This window comes from Emydura macquarii, unplaced genomic scaffold, assembly GCF_026122565.2.
Source record: "Emydura macquarii macquarii isolate MOO-44397 ecotype Brisbane River unplaced genomic scaffold, CSIRO-AGI_Emac_v2 contig_3249, whole genome shotgun sequence".
NCBI classification, from domain to species: domain Eukaryota; kingdom Metazoa; phylum Chordata; order Testudines; family Chelidae; genus Emydura; species Emydura macquarii.
In genome coordinates this window covers 354,358-375,099 of record NW_027133386.1, presented here as the reverse complement: position 1 = coordinate 375,099, position 20,742 = coordinate 354,358, and the positions used below count along the sequence as shown (strand labels likewise).

General features: G+C 44.4%; 1 protein-coding gene and 1 pseudogene across 2 annotated transcripts; one reads left to right on the top strand and one right to left on the bottom strand.

The window, feature by feature from the left end:
* Positions 1 to 1,112: 1,112 nt before the first annotated feature.
* Positions 1,113 to 2,066, bottom strand: LOC137142803 (olfactory receptor 6B1-like; annotated as a pseudogene).
* A 1,433-nt stretch (positions 2,067 to 3,499) lies between these two features.
* LOC137142754 (olfactory receptor 10A7-like) lies at positions 3,500 to 12,899 on the top strand. 2 transcript variants are annotated; one of them, XM_067532208.1, is made up of 2 exons: positions 3,500 to 3,509; positions 11,956 to 12,899. In XM_067532208.1, exons 1-2 carry the CDS (start codon positions 3,500 to 3,502, stop codon positions 12,897 to 12,899), a joined length of 954 nt encoding a protein of 317 aa, XP_067388309.1. The 2 variants fall into 2 exon arrangements, with proteins under 2 accessions (XP_067388309.1, XP_067388308.1); XM_067532207.1 differs by lacking the exon at positions 3,500 to 3,509 and having other exon boundaries at positions 11,928 to 12,899.
* Positions 12,900 to 20,742: the final 7,843 nt, after the last annotated feature.

Genomic DNA, 20,742 nt, shown 5'->3' with positions numbered 1-20,742 from the left:
GTTTCAGGTTTTCTCAGTCTGCATTTGTTTATGAACAGCCATCTTTGCCAAACTTTGTTTGCCCAACTGTAGTGTAAATGCAGTAAGCAGATAGCCCTCTCCAAAGAGAGTATTCATTATTTCCCACAGTAAAAACAAAGCACAGCGTAAGAGAAAATAAAGGATTTTAAAGCAATCAAAGCCCTGTCTGTAAGTCTGTCTGATCTAGAGGCTCACTGTCCATCGGCAGAGAGCTCTGGCATCTCCCTCTTTCCTCCAGACCCCTGAGTTTTGGAGTCTTTGTCTGTGAGACCCACTCCTCATCAGCAGCTCCCGAAAACCACTGTGCCCTCCCTCAAGAAAATCCTTTTTACCCTTCCCAGAAGCCCTTTGTCACAGGCTCCTATGCTTTTTGAGTTCTCGTGGGTTTACAAATTGGGATCAACCCTTGGTTGTGCGGCAGAAATGGGACATCACAGCAAATGGTTCCAGCGCTGTCCCTGAGAAGTTGGTAGATGAGACCTTAATGAAACCATTGTTCTTTTCACTGATTCTGTTGACTTAGTCCTATAAAGACACACAGTAAACACCCCAGTTCTTAATCACTTGGGTTCATATAGCAACCCCCCTTATATCAATCAGACAAAGATATAGCACATATAATATTCCTGAATTATTACACAGCAATCCCATGTCTGTTGAAGGAACCAAAGAGGGAATACCATGAGGTTTACTCTCAGCTTTTTTTTTTTTTTTTTGCTCCCCATGAAAGTTAAGGGGTCAAGTTCCATTTCAGTTCGAGTTCTTGTCGAGGTTCTGGTTGAACAAGCAGAGAACTGAGAGATCCAGATGATCCTCACTGGCCCAGTGATAGCAGGAGCTGACCTTGTGATGACAGATTGGACAGGAAAGGGGGTGCTAAAGTCTGTCTTTGAAAGTGCAGGACAAGAACATTTTGTTGCAGGTGGTGAAAGAGTGGGAGCAAACGGAGACATCCTCAACTCTTTACAACTTCAGCATGGGACATATTCCATCACCCATACGCGGCCTAGGAGTGATGCCATTTTCTTGAGTGAGGCAAGGAAGAGAATGCGGTTCTACTCAGTCTAAAAGAGAGAGCACTGGGATTTCATTCACCTCCGTATGAAAGCAGCCAGTTTGCCTCCAGCTCTCTGCAGAGCCTCTTTCACCTCCTTGTTCCGAAGGCTATATATGAGAGGGTTGACCAAGGGCGTCAGGACCGTGTAGAAGACCGAGAACACTTTGCGCAGGTCTCTGGCGGTGCCGGCTTTTGGTGCCATGTAAATAATGACGAGGGTCCCGTAGAAAGTAGCAACCACGATGAGGTGGGAGGAGCAGGTGGAAAAGGCCTTTTGCCGCCCGATGGTGGAAGGGATTCGCAGGATGGTGGCGATGATACAAATATAGGACGTCAGGGTTAGCAGGAGTGCAGGAGTTATAATTGCGAAAGACAGGACTAGATCCACCATTTCAATCAGGCTAGTGTCACTGCAGGAGAGTTGGAGCATCGGGGTAAAGTCACAGAAGAAATGGTCAATTATGTTGGGGCCACAAAATGTCAACCTGACCATCATTAAAGTGACCATTGTGCTACAAAAGAAGGCAATGATCCAAGAGCAAGACAATGCCTGGGTCTGAACCCGGCTGCTCATATGTGCTGCATAGTGCAAGGGTCTGCAGATTGCTAACTAGCGGTCATAAGACATGAGTAATAACAGTAAACACTCGGCAGTCACCATGACTATAAAGAAGTACAGTTGTGTGACGCAGCCGCTGAATGACATGCTTCTGTCCCCCGTCAGGAGACTGGCCAGCACCCTGGGCAGGATGGTGGAGGAGTAGCAGGTCTCCAAGCAGGACAAGTTCCCCAGAAAGATGTACATGGGGGTGTGGAGGTGCTGATCAGTCACAACCATCACAACGATGAGGATGTTCCCAGCCATGGTCAGAATGTAGATCACTAGAAATAGCAAGAAGAGAGGGGTCTGCAGTCCCGGGAGATTCCCAAATCCCAACAGGATGAATTCTGTGATGGTCGTTTCATTTCTCCACTCTACATTTTCCATGAGTTGTGTCTAGAGGAATATTTTGGAGAAGAAAAACAAATAAACAAGATGATGATAATAGTAATAGTAATAATTAATACATGAATTAAATAATAACAGTCAAACACCGCTGCTAGTCATTCAACTATTCCCTAGTCCAGCGATAATATTTTTCTTATCTAAGCAGCGGTAAAGCAGCCTCCACATTTCTCATTTTCTCTTCTCATCTCCCATTCAGCTAGGTCAGACTTGGATGCACTTTCATTCATTTAGATGATGTTGAGGATGATGGAGTGTTAGGAAAGCCATACATACTGTAGTATCAGAGAGTTAGCCAAGGAAACGAATGGGAATACCTATTCAATGTTTTACTCCAGAAAACAAATCAAAACATATATCATTAAGTGCAGGAGGGCTTTGAATTTCTGTGCAGTTGGAATTTGCATGGGAGTCACATACTTAAAAATATTATGGTCAAAGAAGGAGATGCTTTTTTAAATTGAGTCCTTAGTGTCTCCCTTTTTTTCTGGAACCCTTTCAGAAGAGCAAACACAGAGATTGTAAAGGAAACTTTCAGGGGAGATTTCTGTTTATCTATAATTTGTATAAATACCACAGCTGCATTTTTCTGTTTTGGAATTTCTAAGAAAAATTATTTTATTGTATCACTGGTATGAGACGCATGAATTTGAAAAGGTAGCCTAGCAAACAGCATCTTCATATCATTAATGCAGAGACCCATGTCTCTCTGTGGCAGCAGACTGATCATATTAGTCATAGGGTTTTTTTTTTAAATGTATTTCCCATAAGAAATTAAAGAAGAAAACCATATCTTGAAAGTAGGAATTATACTTTTCACATATCTTTGTATATATATAAATCCTTGAATTTAAAAGTTGTCTCTGCCTTTCAAAGAAATCCAGAACCAGAAGCATATCTTAAAGGAAGGGCATGTATTTTAACATATGTCTCCCTCCAGAGTGATCTTGCATGTCTGTAAAGTCCAGGGCATTAACAATTCAAGTAACGGGTCACAACTGAGAAGCAGGCTTGGCAGAATCCAATTTTTTTTTTTTTTGTAATTTCAACAGATTATATCAATGTTTATTGTAAGCTTTTCGTATGATATGTATTGATTTAAATTGTCACGGTTGTGCGGCATTATGGGGAAACAGATAATTATATAATGACAAAAGACATGGTGATTCAAAACATTACAGCTTTATAACCATTGGAACACAAACTGTCAGCATCACATGTTGAAACATACAGAGCAAACCACCTCCAGTCAACCTGGTTCACTAGTCATCTGTAACAAGCCTAATTCAAAAGTCTAAATCACTGGATTTGAACTATAAGTTCTCAGGCAGCATTTGTCCGACTTTACCTATCTGCACATTTTGATTATGATCAATGGAAATTTTTTTTTTGTCGGCTGGTGCGCGTACTACAAAATGGACGTTTGCTGAGATGTATCAATAAAAATCTAATCCTGCCGAGCCTCATAAAAAGTTTCATATTGGAGTAGGCAGAGAAGCAGAAGTACAGTTGATGATCTTATTCTCTTCCCTAGATTTTCAGCATTTAAGGAAAATCTTATTAAATTAGAACAGGGCAACTTTAACTAATATGATAGGATTTTTTCTGTGTGAATTATTGTATTATAGCCCTAAAATCGTATATACCCCACAAATATTTATTAGTAAAAGACAGTCTCAGCCTTGAATGGCAAACAAGATAAATCCTCTATGAAGCATTGAAACGTCAACCAAAGGGTCAGATTTCTATACTTTATTTATTTAGGCACTTAAAGACGCAGATAGGCACGGAAGCAAATTAGGCACCTAACCTCACAACAGACTCAAAGGGAGCTCATTGTCTAATCTGCTCCTGTGCTTCTGAAAATCCTTCTAGATGCTTTTCTGCATCTTCGGGAGACTAAATACCCTTGAAAATCTGGCCCCAAGTGAAACATTTTCAGTATTTGGTTTTTTGGACAAAAAGTTGCAAGATAACGAACATGGAAAAGATTTATTTTTCCTAGTATTTTACAAGAGGGGAAAATCATTTTCTGATCAACTCGAGATTTTATTCCATGTTGCGCTTTCTCAGCATCTTTTCATATGATTTGTGCAGAGTCAGGTAAAACACAATCAATGATGGAGAAGATTAACACCCCTTTGGTTAACAGGAAACATCAATTTTACCTGTAAAGCTGCCGTCCTACTAGACTAATCCTGTGACAGCTTCTCTTCGCATTGTCATTTTCTAACTGCCTGAAGTTTCTCCCAAAATCTTCCATGTGCTTTTTTTCTCTCAGTAAAGAAAATTAAAACAATACGTAGGATATCTCTGTTTCATTGTAGAAGCATCTGTAAAGGGAATAATGCATCCTTTGATATTTATATATCCTGTAAAGAAAGATATTTATATACCCTGTCCTTTAATGCAGCTACTGCAGAATATTTTAATTAAGGTGATGAGGGACTTAATTAAGAGAACACTTAATTTGTTGGCAATATTAACTCTCAAGACAATTAGATAGATTTTCTACAGTGTCCATCAGACTATATGTAAGCCCTTGATAATTCAGCTATCTATCTATCTATCTATCTCCATACACACCCACTATCTATCTATCTATCTATCTATCTATCTATCTATGTATCCACACACACATTAGAACCTTCTACTGGTATGAAGTAATAGAGTTATCCCTTATCTTAAGCTGTAGAGGCTAAAATGTTAGGGAATTCTCAGGCAGCTGATGGGCAGGATCCCCTGGGAACCTAATATTGAGGGGAAAAGGAGTCCAGGAAAGCTGGCTGCATTTTAAAGAAACCTTATTGAGGACGCAGGAACAAACCATCCCCATGTGCAGAAAGAATAGCAAACTCGGCAGGCGACCAGTTTGGCTTAACAAAAAAGTCTTCAGCGAGCTTGAACACACAAAAAGGAAGCTTACAAGAAATGGAAGCTTGGACAGGTGACTAGGGAGGAGTATAAAAATATTGCTCGAGAATGCAAGGGTAAAGTTGCAGCTAGTAAGGGACATGAAGGGTAACAGGAGGGATTTCTACAGGTATGCTAGCAACAAGAAGAAGGTCAGGGAAAGTGTGGGCCCCTTCCTGAATGGGGGGGGCAACCTGGTGAGAGATGATGTGGAAAAAGCTGAAGTACTCAATGCCTTTTTTTGCCTCCATCTTCACACGCCCAGATTACTGCACTGGGATGTCACATAACTGGGTGACTGGGCAACAAAATGGCAGATGAAATTCAGTGTTGATAAATGCAAAGTAACGCACATTGGAAAACATCATCCCAACTTTACATATACAATGATGGGCTGTAAATTAGCTGTTACTACTCAAAAAAGAGTCACTGTGGATAGTTCTCTGAAAACATCCGCTCAACGTGCAGCGGCAGTCAAAAAAACTAACAGAACGCTGGGAATCATTAGGAAAGGGATAGATAATGAGACAGAAAATATCAAATTGCCTCTTTATAACTCCATGGCATACCCACACCCTGAATGCTGTGTGCAGATCTGGTTGCTCCATCTCCATCAAAAAAGATATATCGGAACTGGAAAAGGCACTGAAAAGGTCAACAAATATTATTAGGCATATGGAAAAGCTTCCGTATGAGGAGAGATTAATAAGATGGACTTTTCATCTTAGAAAATAGATGACTAAGGTGGGTATGATAGAGGTCTATAACATCATGACTGGTTGGAGAAAGTAATAAGGAAGTGTTATTTACTCCTTCCCATAACACGAGAACTAGGGGTCACCAAATGAACTTAATAGGCAGCAGATTTAAAACAAACAAGAGGATTCATTTCTTCACACAATGCACAGTCAACCTGTGGAACTCCTTGCCAGAGGATGTTGTGAAGGCCAAGACTATAAATGGGTTCAAAAAAGAAGTTCATGGAGGATAGGTCATCAATGGCTATTAACCAGAGGCAGGGATAGCTATTTGCCAGAGGCTGGGAACGTGCAACAGGTTGGATCACTTGATGATGACCTGTTCAGTTCATTCCCTCCGAAGCACCTGGCATTGGCCACTGTTGCCAGACAGGACACTAGGCTAGATGGACCATTGGTCTGACCCAATATGGCCGTTCTTATGTTCGGTGGAGTAACTCCCAACTTAAACTGAAGCAGCTGAGATCCGAGTCTGGCCTGAAGTGTTTCACGCTCACGTTGCTAAGATGCAAGCAGCTGCTCAAGGCGCATTGGAGATTCAGGCACCCAGGTTTACACTGAGGAATCTGAAGGCAGGATTCAGGCACTGACCTCAATGGGGCAATTTCTAACCCACAGCGGAGAAGACAGGATCAGGTGCAATATCCCCAGAGTTTACTCACGAGTGAAAAGCACTCGGGATCTACCTCAGTGACTCTAGATTTATGCCACCATTACGCCTTGAGCCCCCTGCTTATTGCAGAATAGGTGTAGCGGGGTCTGAGCAGTACAAACTGCCCTTCACCAGCTGACTCCAGGGCTGGGCTGCATTTTGGGGTGTGGAGGCCTGTGCGCTCGGAACAAGGTTGAGACCTGCCAGCTCCGTCTACAAGTTCACACAGGGTCACCAAATTGCTGCGAGGCAGCCAGGCCTGGAATGGAAGCCATGCCATAGAAGAGAAACCTGCTCTGCCCTGTGATTTCCATTGCTCCATGCATGGCCCTCTCATAATCTCTTGGCTCATGCATGCAATGTCGGAGCAAACTGCGCGTAAATCAGAACGATCGGGCCCCATTCTCCTCTCATTCCCACTGTGGAACTGCATTGTGGAGTCACTCCTGATCTACGCTGGGCTGAATGAGAGGGGAACCCGCCCAACTCACTCCAGTGGCGTTACTCCTGATTTACACCAGGGTGTGTGAGATCCCAACCTTAGGTCCTGCTTCTCCACTGAGCTTCTCCAGCGTTGCATCAGGCCAGTTTCCACTAGCCAGGGTTGTGGCCCTGTGTGCTCACGCCTACCACTGGAGCAGCCTTTGTCAAGCCCATTGCCATCCGAGTTCTCTGCCCCATTGGCTGCGAGAGGCCACGAAGAGGCCATGGGAAGCGTCAGAGGTGTTGGCCAGTTCTGGGATGGGTGAGAACTGAGAAGGACCAAGCCTACAGGCAGGGAAAGCACCTGAATGCCCGGGCAGATGGGCCCCACAGCCATTCAGATGAGGATCCATCGCTTCACTCCACGCAAGGAGTAAACCCTACATTGGACCTTTGGCTAGCAGGTGCCTTTTGCCCACTGGAAGAGCTGGTGTTACTAGTCTCAATCACACTTGGGCGTTCCTGATCCTGCCGTCTGGCTCAAAGGAAAGGCCTTTGCCTTCAACAGGAGTAGGAAGATTGCTTGCTAGAGATTAGCGCACTGCCCACCATCCCGCAGGTCCCGGGCTCCAGTAAACTCCCGCAGGCTATGCCCACAGGCCTCATGATCACAGGGAGAAACTCCAGCCCAGTGGGATCAATCGGCAAGGGTGGGAGGGCAGTGGAACACAAGGAACCCAAGAGCAGAGACAGGCCCTGAGACCATGGATCTTTAACTCACAGAGCACCACCCTCGGTTCGCTCCTGCTTTGATTTACAACATACCCTGCTCACCCCACTGACAGAGGTCCCATTGACACAGCCGCTGGGGATTACATCCCCCCAGTGCAGAGGAACCCTAAGATCGCTGTCGCTGGGTTGGCAGCCTATCCTGGTAACCATGCTGATTCTGAACGCTTCCCCTGATTTCCTGTGCTCAAAGGCATTGTCTAAACTAGGACAGGTTTGCCAGCAGTTCATGGACTCCTGGCCGATGAGGGTTGGAAGGGACCTCAGGAGGTGTCTAGTCCAACCCCCTGCTAAAGCTCAGCTAAATCATCCCAGCCAGGGCTTCGTCAAGCCAGGCCTTAAAGACTTCTAAAGATGGAGATTCCACCACCTCCCTAGGTAACCCATTCCAGTGCTTCACCACCCTCCTAGGGAAAAAGTTTTTCCTAATGTCCAACCTAGACCTCCCCCACTGCAACTTGAGACCATTGCTCCTTGTTCTGTCATCTGCCACCACCGAGAACAGCCTAGCTCCATCCTCCCCGGAACCCCCTTTCAGGTAGTTGAAGGCCGCTATCAAATCCCCCCTCACTCTTCCCTTCTGCTCGTATAGCGCCACCAGAATAACCCTCTAGTCTGGACACAGTGCTGTCGTTATACCCGTGCCCCTGTGGGAATAGCTGGTGCTGCGTGGCATCAGCTACACTAGTACACACACGGTTATAGCAGCGTGACTCCTGAAAGGCTCAGCCGGTTGCCCCCTTTCCTTGGAAAGACTCAGCCGGTTGCCCCCTTCCTTGGAGATAATCTTAGAGAAAGAATGAGATCTCTTTAGAGCGGGGCTGGGCTTTTCAAAGGAATTGAGAGGATTTAGGAACCAAATCCCACAGAAAATACATTATGAACCCCCCAGCCTCTGCTGCCCCAGGGCCCATTATACGGTAAAGCCGCCCCTTCCACACCCTCTGCTGTCCCAGTGCCTCTCTGTCCCCTTCCACTATGGGGGAGATTGTGCGTGTGCTGCAGCACTGCAGGAGGAAGCCCTGCTTCTATAGCTTATGCAATAAAGGCTCCTGCTTTCATATCCCGGTTCAGTCACACAGTCAGCCCGGCCTGGGGCCTTGTTACACCTGTGACTGCATCCCCTCCCTCTCTGATGTACTCCCCGCTGGTCCCGCTGGTTCCCCTGGGGATGCAGAAGGGGGACTGGCAGGAGGAACAGGCTCTGTGACAATAAAAAGGCCGGGGCACCCTCCTCCGTAGGCGCTTCCGCTGGTTACAGCCTCAGCAAAGAGCAGCAAAAGCAATGTAGCCAGAGAGGTGGGGGGGGTAGGAGGGTCAAGGGCCAGCCTGCTCCAAGGGAAATGCCCCTCTACAACCAGCACACTCATTCTTTGCACGCACTGAAAGAAGGAGCTGGCACTTCCCCAGAGGTAAGACGCAGGCTGTAAGGATGAATTATGCTGCAGTGACTACAGAGAGGGGCGAGGCTTTGACTTAAACTGCTGTTAATTGGGGGCCCGACCCCACAAAGACGTTACACCGGGAGCAGTGCTGGCAGCTGTGAATAGCCTGACTGCGTTCAACGGGGCTTTTCCTGCCACTCCAGTAAAGTGTTGGATTTTGGTTGATTCATTGGTTGGTTGGGTTTGCTTCATTGAAAAAACAACAACCCCCTCCCCCCCCAACCCCAATTGAAAAGTGTTTGGTCTTCAGCAAAATTTCCCGCTGAGAACGGGACACATTTCAGCCAAAAAGTGGGAAAAAACATTGGTTTTCTTCCGGAAATTTTAAATTTTGAGTTTTTTTGTTTTCTGACCAAAGTTTCTGCACTTTAAAGGAAAGCAAATTCCTCGTTTAATCGAGGGGGAAATATCACTGTAGGACAAAGCAATGTTTCTCAGATTTCTAGGCATGGTGGGCCCACATTCAAAGTAGAAAATGCCATGAGCTTCTTACATGTTTTTACTCTTGTTTGTATAGTGAATGTATCAATACCAACAGTGTTAAAACTATAGTGTGTGTGTGTGTCTGTGTTTCCAGAGGTTGGCAGGATTTGTGATCTTGAAGAAACGGTGTATGGCAAGTGAGATTTCCTTTGCTATAGACAGCAAAGACAGCACAGATTGCCTTTCATGGACCCGTGCCGGTCACAATCCACTGGTTGAGGAACACTATCAAGGAAACTGCAAAGTAGCGTCAGTCCTTTTGTATGGTAGTTTTGCTCTGGCCACCTGGGCCCCTGTGCCCTCTGAACCAGCATTTTCTACAAGCAGGGAGTAGCGGTTAAACTGAATTTCTTCACATTCATATTTAGTCTTCAGACGATTCGATTTTTATCAGTAAGTGTCTGTAAATGTCCATTTCACCACACACAAACCGATGAAAAAATAGTTCTACTGATAATAATCAACATTTACAAACAGGCAAAGTTAGAAAAATGCTGCTTGAGAAGGTATTAGAGTTTGATTTAAGGATACTTACTCTGTATATTGTAACATGTGGTGGTGACAATTTGTGTTTTACCAGTTATAAAGGTTTAACTTTTTGAATCTCACTGTCATTAAATAATTATTGTCTGATCCACTCCCATTATTTGACCCTCCCATAATTTCCTGCATCTGTGAAAATTTAAATAAATAAAAATAGGAAAAATGCTTTAAAATAACATCAATATTATTCATAGAAATTAAATATAAAAATTGATTTCTGCCAAGTGTATTCATATTTAAAGATGTTTTCTGTAATTAATAATCACAGAGAAGGATTTGTATTCATTTTAACAGATTCTTTCCTATGAAGGGATTTCTGAAGGTCACTGTGATTTTGCTCATTCCAAGTCTGTGTTTGAATGTGGCTTGATTAAAAGCACAAATCCTCAGCTTCATGTTCTTTTCCGTTAAGAAATTTTAGCTGATGATTTTCCCATTCAACCTAATGGACATTGGGTAGCTAAATCTTCTAGTCGGCTCTGAAAGCTCGTCTTTCAGTCAAACTCTAGTAGCGCACGTATTTACCCTCGGCCCCCTGGTTCAAGACCTGATGTGCCAGCCAAGAAGGGGTTTGGAATATTTAGGATAAGCACTGATATTAATGTATTGTAAAGCAGTAGCTATTCTGTCAGTACAACGTAGATGTTTGATACTTAAAGACCCAGAAATCTCTGAGCAATGGTTGTATCAATATATATCGACGGTTGGCAGAATTATTATTATTTTAATTTTGACAGATAATATTGATTCTTTAAGTATTCTTTTTCTGCGTTTATGGATTTAAATTCTCCCATTGTGCAACATTATGGGTTTTAAACTTTTTTTAGTCAATTTCTATTGATTTAAATTTTCACCATCAGTTACATAACACCACAGGATGGTTACATAACAGGGGTGGGCCGGGCGACTCTTTTCAGGGGGGAAAATCGTTTTGTCAAAGCTCTTATTTTCTGTTGGAAAACATTTCGATGGATTTTTTCCCACCAGTGCCATTTACAATGCATAAAGTTAAGCTTGCAGGAAAAAATCTATGCAGAATGATGGCCTCATATTGCAAACAGTTACTATCAGGTGTACTTTTTATTACCAGGAGTAGTCCCATTCGCTTTCATCAGACTATTGACAGCAGCATGCACTGCATCTGATGGAAGGGGTTTCCAGGGTCAGAGCCCAAGTCAATGTTCATAGACCATAAACTGTGAATATCACATAACCCATGGTGCACTTCTTACGGGGTGTATGATTAATACAATCCTGGAAGTTCCAACCTGGGCAGGCTGGGTTCACAAGAAGAGAGGTGAGTCAGGGCTCTTCCCCTGATGAAGTTCCAAGCTGTAAAATCCTTGCCCTAAATCATTCCTGACATAGGGCTGGATAGTCCAAGTGACCTAAGAAAGTAAAGCGTGCAACTCCCACTTACGTTAAATGATGATTGGGTGTCTAAATCCCTTAGACCTCACAGAAAATCCTAGCTTCGTTGTCTATCCCCCTTTTTGAGGATCCGTACAAAGGAGTCAAATAAAACTTTTCGTTGAAAAACTGAAAACATTTCAGTTTTTGGCCACCAAAACATTTTTAAAAAAGAGGTTAAAAAATGAAAAAAATCTTAGCCAAAAATTTCCATAAGAGAAAAAAAACGGCCCCAAACTGAATACTTTCTGCATTTCGGTCAAAATTCCCTAATTTGGGGTTTTCCAATGAAAGATCAACTTTTTTTTTTTCAAGGCAAGCAGCCATTTTCCACAAAAATGTTAATTTCATTACAAAAACCAACAGTGAAAAATGTCTGCAATGTCTCCTTTCCTCGATAACCTCGGTCAATTAATTCTTCCTCCAGATGAAATATACAGAAGACTCGAGAAGAGGGAATGTGACCCTACTGACTGAGTTCATCCTCTTGGGATTATCCAACCACCCCATGCTGCAGGTACCTCTGTTCTGCATGTTCCTACTGATCTACCTCATTACCCTGGTAGGAAACATGCTCATCATTATCATCACGATGGAACCATCCCTTCACACCCCCATGTACTTCTTCCTCAGGGTTCTGTCCATCCTGGATGTACTCAATGCCTCGGTCACTGTCCCCAAGATGCTGGTGAATTTCCTGTTAGAGGACAAGGGAATTTCCTACACGGGTTGTGCTGCCCAAATGTACTTCCTGCTTTTCCTAGGCTCTTCAGAATGCTTCCTTCTGGCCGCCATGGCGTATGACCGCTACGTGGCCATATGCAACCCCCTGAGGTACATGGTCCTCATGAACAGGAAGGTCTGCCTTTCACTGGTGGTTCTCTCATGGTTCTGTGGTAACATAGTGGGCCTGGTGCAGACGGCCTGGGTTTTCACCTTGCCATTCTGTGGGTCCAATCAGATTAACTATTTCTTCTGTGACATTCCCCCGTTGATTAAGCTTTCTTGCATCGACACCTCTCTGTATGAAATGCAGGCGATGACAACCACAGTGCTGGTCCTTTTCTTTCCCTTTTGCCTCATCCTCGTGTCCTACACCCGGATCATTACGGCCATTCTGAAGATGACCTCCGCTGAAGGGAGACGCAAGGCTTTCCTCACCTGCTCCTCTCACCTCATTGTGGTGACTTTGTATTACACCAGCGGCAGCCTGATTTACTTAAAGCTCAAGTCTGATTACTCACCGGACAGCAACAAAGTGCTGGCTCTGATGTATACGACCATCACCCCTATGTTGAATCCCATTATCTACAGCCTGAGGAACAAGGAAGTGAAAGGGGCTGTGAGGAAACTGATGGGCGGCCGGAGGGAGAGGAAAATGTTTTCTCAAGAAAAATAATGTGTGTGTTAATATTGGGTGGGGACTGCAAATGGGGACACAGGGCTTCACAACGAGAGCTGGTAAAACAAAATGCTGGGACAGTTTTCTGTCAGAAAAAAATGCTATTTCTTTGAAATCTAAATGTTCTGCGTTGATTTTGACAAAATGGATGAGAAGTTTGGAGATTATTTGCAATCGAATTGGGTAACATAGTTCAGACATTCTTATTGTGCTTCTTTTCAATATCCTCAGCTGGTTTCATTTGTATTGTCATTATATATTATATTCCATGTAAATTATGTGTGTGTCTATGTATATGCAATATCAATATCAGAATGAAACATTCTGACATTTTGAAATTTCTGAATTTAAATATTTTTGCAATTACCATCCCACAACGTATTTTGAGATTTCGATTTCATCCCAATTTGGGCGGAAAACAGATTTCAAAATATCAGAATTACCCTCAGGACAGAGATTCTGTTCTCCACCCAGCTTTGTTCACAACTCCAGCAGGTCCCATCTACCTTCCAATCATAGAATCTGAGGGTTGGAAGGAACCTGAGGAGGTCATAGTGACACAGTGCGCCCCATGTATACTCTTATGCTGTGATTGTATAGCACTCATGTTCACCCTTATAGTGTAACTGTGTATTGTTCAATGCAAAGTGTGCCATGTGCAGTGTTTTCGGAATGCTCATGACATTACTGTTACGGCAGTATGTTTCATGCAGTGTCATGTGCATGGTTATGAAGCTCTGCTATGTAATAGTCCCAAATCGGTGTCTCCCATGGCTTGAATAAATCCGGGCAAACGCTAAAAGCAGAGGTAATTCACAGCTCGCTGAGGCATGCATAAAACAACTCAGCTTTCCCAGGAACAATGGATTGACCTGAGCATCTGATAAGGTGATGCACATTTGACTCAAGCGGTGAAAGCCAGACATGGCCGATCACCTGACCCCAGAGGGTGGCGGGGGAATCTGTTAAAATGCCAGGCATTTTGGCCTCTGGAATTCTCTCTTGCAATCCATCTACAAGACACTATCAAGCCTGCGGGCAGGGGAGCCTGGTAGAGACTGACCAACTAGCCCGTGGTGAGAGTTATCTGACTTTGGGAAGCTACTAGAAGTGTTGAGCTTAGTTTAGAATGCGATTTGCTTTTATTCCTTCCTGATCAAATCTGATTTATATTCCTCTGATTCATAATCACTTAAAATATTTCTGCACTTAATAAACGTATGTGCTTGTTTAATCTAAAGCAGGGCACGTGGTTTGAGTGTGTGCAGAGACCTCATTTAGCGTGGCAGATCTGGTGCATATCAATTTCTTAATAAATTGACTAACCAATGAGCTTGCAGAGTCCAGTGGGCAGCACTGTCAGATGGCAGTTCCTAGGGTTGCACCTGGGACTGGGGATATTGGCTGGGCGGTCACACCACTACAGAATCCCATGAGTGGCTGGCCAGATGCACTCATTCACTAAGACAGGGACTGCTTGTTTGCAAGAGGCTGCGCGGGGGCTGACCCAGGAGTGGGTGATTCACACAGCAGAGCAACCGCAAGACGGGCCACAGGAGTGTGGGGATTGGGGTGACACAGCGGTTTACCAGTTCAGATTGCAGAAGGGAATGTCACAGTCATCTAGTCCAACCCCCTGCTCAAAGCAGGACCAACCCCAACTAAATCATTCCAGCCAGGGCTTGGTCAAGCTGCAGCTTAAAAACCTCTAAAGATGGAGATTCCACCACCTCCCTAGGTAACCCATTCCAGTGCTTCACCACCTGCCTAGGGAAAAACCTTTTCCTAATAACCAACCTAGACCTCTCCCACTGCAACTTGAGACCATTGCCCCTTGTTCTGTCAACACCAATCTGCTCTCCACATTTTTATGCTATTACAGAATATGGTCCCTTACCCCATTATATCCCCTCTTCAGAGGCTTATCTTGGCATGCCTTTGTCTTTGTAAATCCTGACCCACATAGCAGACATAGTCTGTCTCTAAGTATGCCCTTTGTATTTTCTGGCCATTGAGTTGGCTCTGAGGGATACAATACCCAGGGGTCTGCCAGAGAGGTAAGTGTTGGTCACCCCCTTCCTGCCTAGAGTCTGCTTATCACCTTCCAATGTCTTAAGGACTGTCTTCCAGTGACTGTCTTAATGTATGTACCTGAAGAACACAGTCCTCAGTACAGCTACATAACTCCCTGCGCATTACCCGTACAGACGTCTTGCGATGATCAAGATAAGCAGCGTGACACAGGCTTTCAGTAGAGACCTGATATGACCCCCTTTTGGCAAACCCAGAGTATTCCTATAAATCTCTGCGGCCCTCTGCCCTCTGCCAATTGACACCAAGAGATTTCTGGGTATCATGTGGCCAAGTCAGTGGCTCAGGTCACTCTGAATTGGGGCCGTGGTGACATCAGAGGTAAATCAACCAAACTTGGCTTCCTCTCCTGCTAATATACATGCTGCAGTTCTGTTTCCTGCCATGACTGAGTGAGGGAAGGTAAACTTACAGGTGTGCCAACAGTGCTTATTGATATCTTGGCCCCCCCTTCAGTGTTATTCAATTTTCCATGGCCACCAGCTTCCAGTTCCTGTGGTGGGGTGGTGGGGCTCTGCTATTCTGTCCCAGGACCAGCCAAGGGAAGGATTGCTGACTCAGGAAGACACAGTTCCCTCTTCTATGCTGCTCGCTTTCCACCTGAAAATAGAAATTTGCTGCTGGCCAGGTGATTTCAGGCTGGAAACTAAAATTCTACCATTCCCTGATCCTTCCCACCCATGCCCTGCCAAATTTGTCCATGTCCTCCTTAAAATGTGGTGCCCGGAACCGGACACAGTGCTCCACCTGACACCTCATCCATGCCATGTGAAGAGGGGTAATTACCTCCCCTGTGACCCGACCCCCCCCCATCAGTGCATCTCAGAATGATATTAGCCTTTTCCGCAACTGCATCACTTCCTTGACTCGCATTCAATTTGCGATCCATTATAACCACTGGTTACTGCGGGACGGCCCCACGGCCAGTTATTCCCCATGTTGTGTTTGTGCGTTGGATTTTTCCGTCCGAATTGGAATACTTTGCACTTGTTTCCATTGAATTTCATTCTGTGGATGTCAGATCAATTCTCCAACTCATCAAGATCGTTTTGAGTGCTAGTCCTGTCCTCCAAAGTTGGATCCTGACAGCAGTAATTTGCTTCTGGACACGTTGTTGGGGCTGGAAATTAAGAAAGAAGTGGACAATTTTGGCAAGTAGTGGTTGGGAAGGATCAGGGGATGGTAGAATTTTAAAGTGTGGTGCCCAAGTCTGGACAAAATACTCCAACGGCATCCGAATCAGCGCCAAGTACAGCAGAACAATTACCTCGCATTTCTTGCATATAATACTGCTGTTACTATGTCTGGGATGAAGTGGGGATTTTTGTAACATTTTTATATGTGCCTCAGTTTCCCTTATACGTGTCTTGAGTACCTAGTCAGGGGGAAAAGTTAAATTTGCTAGCAGGGCAGCCAAAGAAAGATACGTGTGTGTATGACTTCCGGTCTGGATGGAATGAAGGGTCATTAAGGAGCTTGTTGAAACTGAGTCAATTTAACAAGAGGGCCGGAGAGGCAATGACTTCCTGTCTTCCCAACCTTTTCCTGTGTGGCTTCACCTGCAGATTTTATAACAATTCGCATATAAGGTAGATGTGTTTGGCATATAAGGTAGATGCTCTATCTATCTATCTATCTATCTAATCCAGAATGACCTGTAACAATAACTCAGGTCTCAACTTCTAGACCTAAAGGTATGTCAGTTAGTGGCAGGCTGCAATACTTGTTTGGTCCAGACACTAGAGGGAGACATGTAAATGCACATAAGTGGTGCATATTTATCCTAGGGCACCACATCCATAAAACTGTCTGACGTATAACTGGTCTACCAAAGAGAAGTGATGGAAGTCAGCACAGTTGCAGCCTGCATGGAGATTTCAGTGGCACTCAGCTATCGGACCAGTTTCCAGAGCTGAGAGAAACCTGGGCCACAAATCTCCTCATGTTAAGTATAAGGGGGACTGGGTTAGGACACAGAGTCAAAATTCAAGCATCTGTGAATCGTTGAGCGTCATCGTGACTCAAGTGAGACGCTCCGTTAACTTCACTGGACCTTTGCCCACGTAAGAATTCAGGAAGCCCCTCCATGTGTGGCACTGACTTTTCCAAGGATGTGGGGGTTGCCGTAAGTGCCTGTCATGGAGAGCACGTGTTGGAGAAACTTTTTCCAGGCTGTGGTAGAATGGAGCAAGAGCCATGGCTGGCCGGCAAAGAGGAACGATCCCTATTATTGAATGTGATACAGGGGAAAGTTAGGAAACAGCACAGCTCCCCCCTGGTCCCGCCCAGGGCCCTGTTCTTCCTGACAGCCACAGGGTACAACACGGTGGAATTATTCATGCATTGTGGTGGGAAGATCACACCCCAGGATGGGCTGGGAGATGAAGAGGGAATTCAGGAGGAGGAAGACAGAGGAACAATCTGCCTTCTCTGGAGCAGGGAGGCTGAGGGAGATCCTGAAATGCTGAAGAGAAGGAAGAGGAAAGAGGCGAGGAGGATTCCACTCCATCAAAGCTACTGGAGACACAACAGGAATGAATCTGCTCCCAAAGGTGAAATGAGGGAGATGGAGGGGCACCTCTAACGATGGTGCATGAGGCTGGCTGCTCTTTGACAAGATCTGCAGCCCAATGCTGCCTCGACACGTCCATGTCATATCACGGTGACATGGCACCGCTCTACAGCACAGTCCCTGCAAAGCAACAGCCAGGGAACCGCCATCTTATTGCGCCTCTCTGCTGCTTTGCCTGATGACCAGTCAACTCGCTCTCACCTCTCCCAACTCCCAGACATTCAAAGGGTCCAATTGAAACCCCAGCCCTGGAGCAGAGGACGCAGAAAACCTTGTTTTGCTCTAAAAGGCTGACTTCTTTGCCATTTGTTACTGAGTGTGGTTTAAGTTGCCTGGCAACATCCCAGTCGATTCTCTTTGGGAACTAGTCCCACGGGGTCACCAAAACATATATAGGTGACTGCAATGCTGCACATGGGGAAAGGTGCTGTGAACGTGACATTCTGGGTCCGTGCAGCTGCACTGGGCAGGAATTTATATACAGACATAAAAAATTGAACAAGAAGGACGCCTCTCTTTTGGTGTCATTCCTCTCTTACTTACCCCAGTTTTACAGCAGCGCATCTCTATTGACTTCCTGATTTATACTAGGGTAAGTGAGAGCGGAATTGTTTCCTGCTTAGCTCCTCCAAAAGCTTAAATCATCATTTTATTTTTCATGTTAACTCGGTTACTGTAATGCACCTTTAAGTGTGCACATTTCTTTCTTTTTATTTTATTGATTTCCACCACAGCACAAATCTATTGGCAAAAACTGAAAGAAGAAAAAAAAAGGTCAAGGAAAAGAAAGGTAAAGGATCTGGATGGGAGGGAAAAGAGTAAGAAAAGGGACAGGGAGGGGGAAGGAGAATGACATCTCAGTTTCCATCCATTAGTGATTAATCAAAAGCTCTTAGAAGTTTGAGTTAATCTCTCCAAATTTGTCTGAGGTCCTTCTTCTAAATATTGCTTGCTCTTTAGCTGCCGTGTCAGCCAGGTTGCTGTGCCAAATTTCTATCCCTGGAGGCAATCTGCTATCATCTTCCATAGCAGCCAAAAACCTTTGCTGTCACACGAGTGTAGTTTGTAAACTCGTGTATGTCAGAGAGCCCAAAAATGGCTGAGAACTGAACAATTGGACAACAACAGACGGTGAATCCCAGTGATCATGGAGTCTGGTGATACACGAAGCAGAAAGGGCTCTCAGCCATTCTTGCATCTGTTTCCATCATTTCTTACAGACTCAATACACATTCTAGTCTTCAGAATGGTCTTTGGGGTGATTGGGTGTGCTGGTGAAGTTGTATATTTGGTTGTGTTGATTTAGGTGTAGCTTGTGCTGCATTTGTGTTGATTTGAGTCTGTGGTCAACAAGGGTTTGTGTCCCGCTTAGGGGCTATGTGTGGTTGGGTTTATTGTGTATGCTGGCTGAGTTGCAGTGTGTGTGGTTGTGATGATTTGGGGGGGGGGTTGTGTTGTGCTGGCAGATTTGGGTTGATCTGTGTGGGTGTGTGCTGCATATTTCCCTTGCTAGGGGAAACTCATTTTGTGCCTTAGCCTTTCTGATTGTCTCCGTATGCGCTTGTGGTATTCTTTCGTATGCATCCTCAGCTATTTGTCCATGTTCTCAGCTTTTACAGGATTCCTTCTGGTTTTTCAGGCTTAATATGCTTCAGAATGACACGACTCACAATCCTGGAATCTCATTACAGAGAGTGTTACCAGGTCAGTCATGGGCAATGTTTGGCGTTTCAACCAAACTGCTCTTTTTTCCCATTGAAAATTTCTCTCAATGGTGATTAGGTGAATATGTCCCATTTCAGCATTTCACAATCCTCAGCTTCAACATTCTGCATCCCGCCAAAATTCTAAGATAGGCTGATGATCATCTGCATTTCATATCCCTACCGTGCGCACATCATGCTCCTGCACCCCAGGTAGAATTACAGGCTTCCCCTGACTAGGACATACACACCTGAATACGTGTGGGTGTGCCCCTGTGTGTGTGTGTGTTATTATTCCAAAGGCTTTGTTTGAAATCTGAAAGTTTAGATTCTTCTTGTGTGTTTGATTCTGTAGGGATGGGCATTAATTGTGTGCCAGATTATATCTGTAGTTATGCTGCATGTTGGTCATTACTTCATTATTACAAATTTCAACCCTATCTGTGCTTTCTGGCAGCAGCCGGGGCTTATGAAAAAGGTGATGTTCAAATATCAGGCCATGAACACAGCACTTTTAACAGCAAATCTCTAATGGTTATCAGAAGCCTTGTATCTAATAGGAGATTTGAGACACCAGCAGATCTTATGGGCTCTCTTCTTTGGATTAGTGAATATCCTTCTTTGTTTCTTTAGTGGGCCAATTTCAAATATTAGTCAAGGGGAAAACCTGGCTTCAACCATAACATTCTGGACCAATTTCCCCCTCAAAACAGACACCAGATTGTTATGATTGGATCGAACTTCTAAATCCCATGTGCTGCCAAAACACTTGAGTACGAGTAAGGTCTGGTCAACGTTCCTAGATGTGGGTTTCTCAACACGCCCCCTGTTTCACCAGGCATGAGCCACTCGGCGTTGAAGGATCTTGATAGCATTGTCACAGCTTTTGAGGCATAGCCTCTCCATGACCTACTCCATGTTTTCTGGTAAGAAAGGATTGATCCAATCCAGAATGATAACATGGACAAAGACGTGTTCCTCAAACTGTCACAGCAATTTTAGCCAAGGAAGCATTGGCAGAACTCGCTAATCTAACTATATAACCCTATGTTCTTTCACATGCTGTCTCAGGGCCAGATGTTTAAAGGCACTGAGGCTCCAATCTTCAGATTGAGGCGCATGGATCATTTACAGAATCTGGCCTTGGGCACTTTTGAAAATATTAGCCATAAATGTTAGGGGCTAGATAGCTCTCAAAAAAAAAAGGTTGCATATCCTTGATGAAAAATGAAACTCTCCGATTCCCTTTAGGAAAGATTTGAGAGAGATCTTTCCGTAATATGGGGTGGGTGTAAAGAAAACATCTAAAAAACGTTGTGTGTTGTTAAACGAAAACTTGATGTCATTTCTGCGGAAATTGAGGTGGAAATATGACATTCCTAGAGTGTGTTGAAAGTTATGCATGGTCTCCTTGCTGTATGCTAACACTCGGAAGTTATACAGCACCGATTGACATAAATATTAAAACATTGTA

What these genes read in the sequence shown, in the direction of transcription:
- LOC137142754 (XM_067532207.1), top strand. Translation starts at nt 11,928, where the DNA reads ATGAAATATACAGAAGACTCGAGAAGAGGGAATGTGACCCTACTGACT.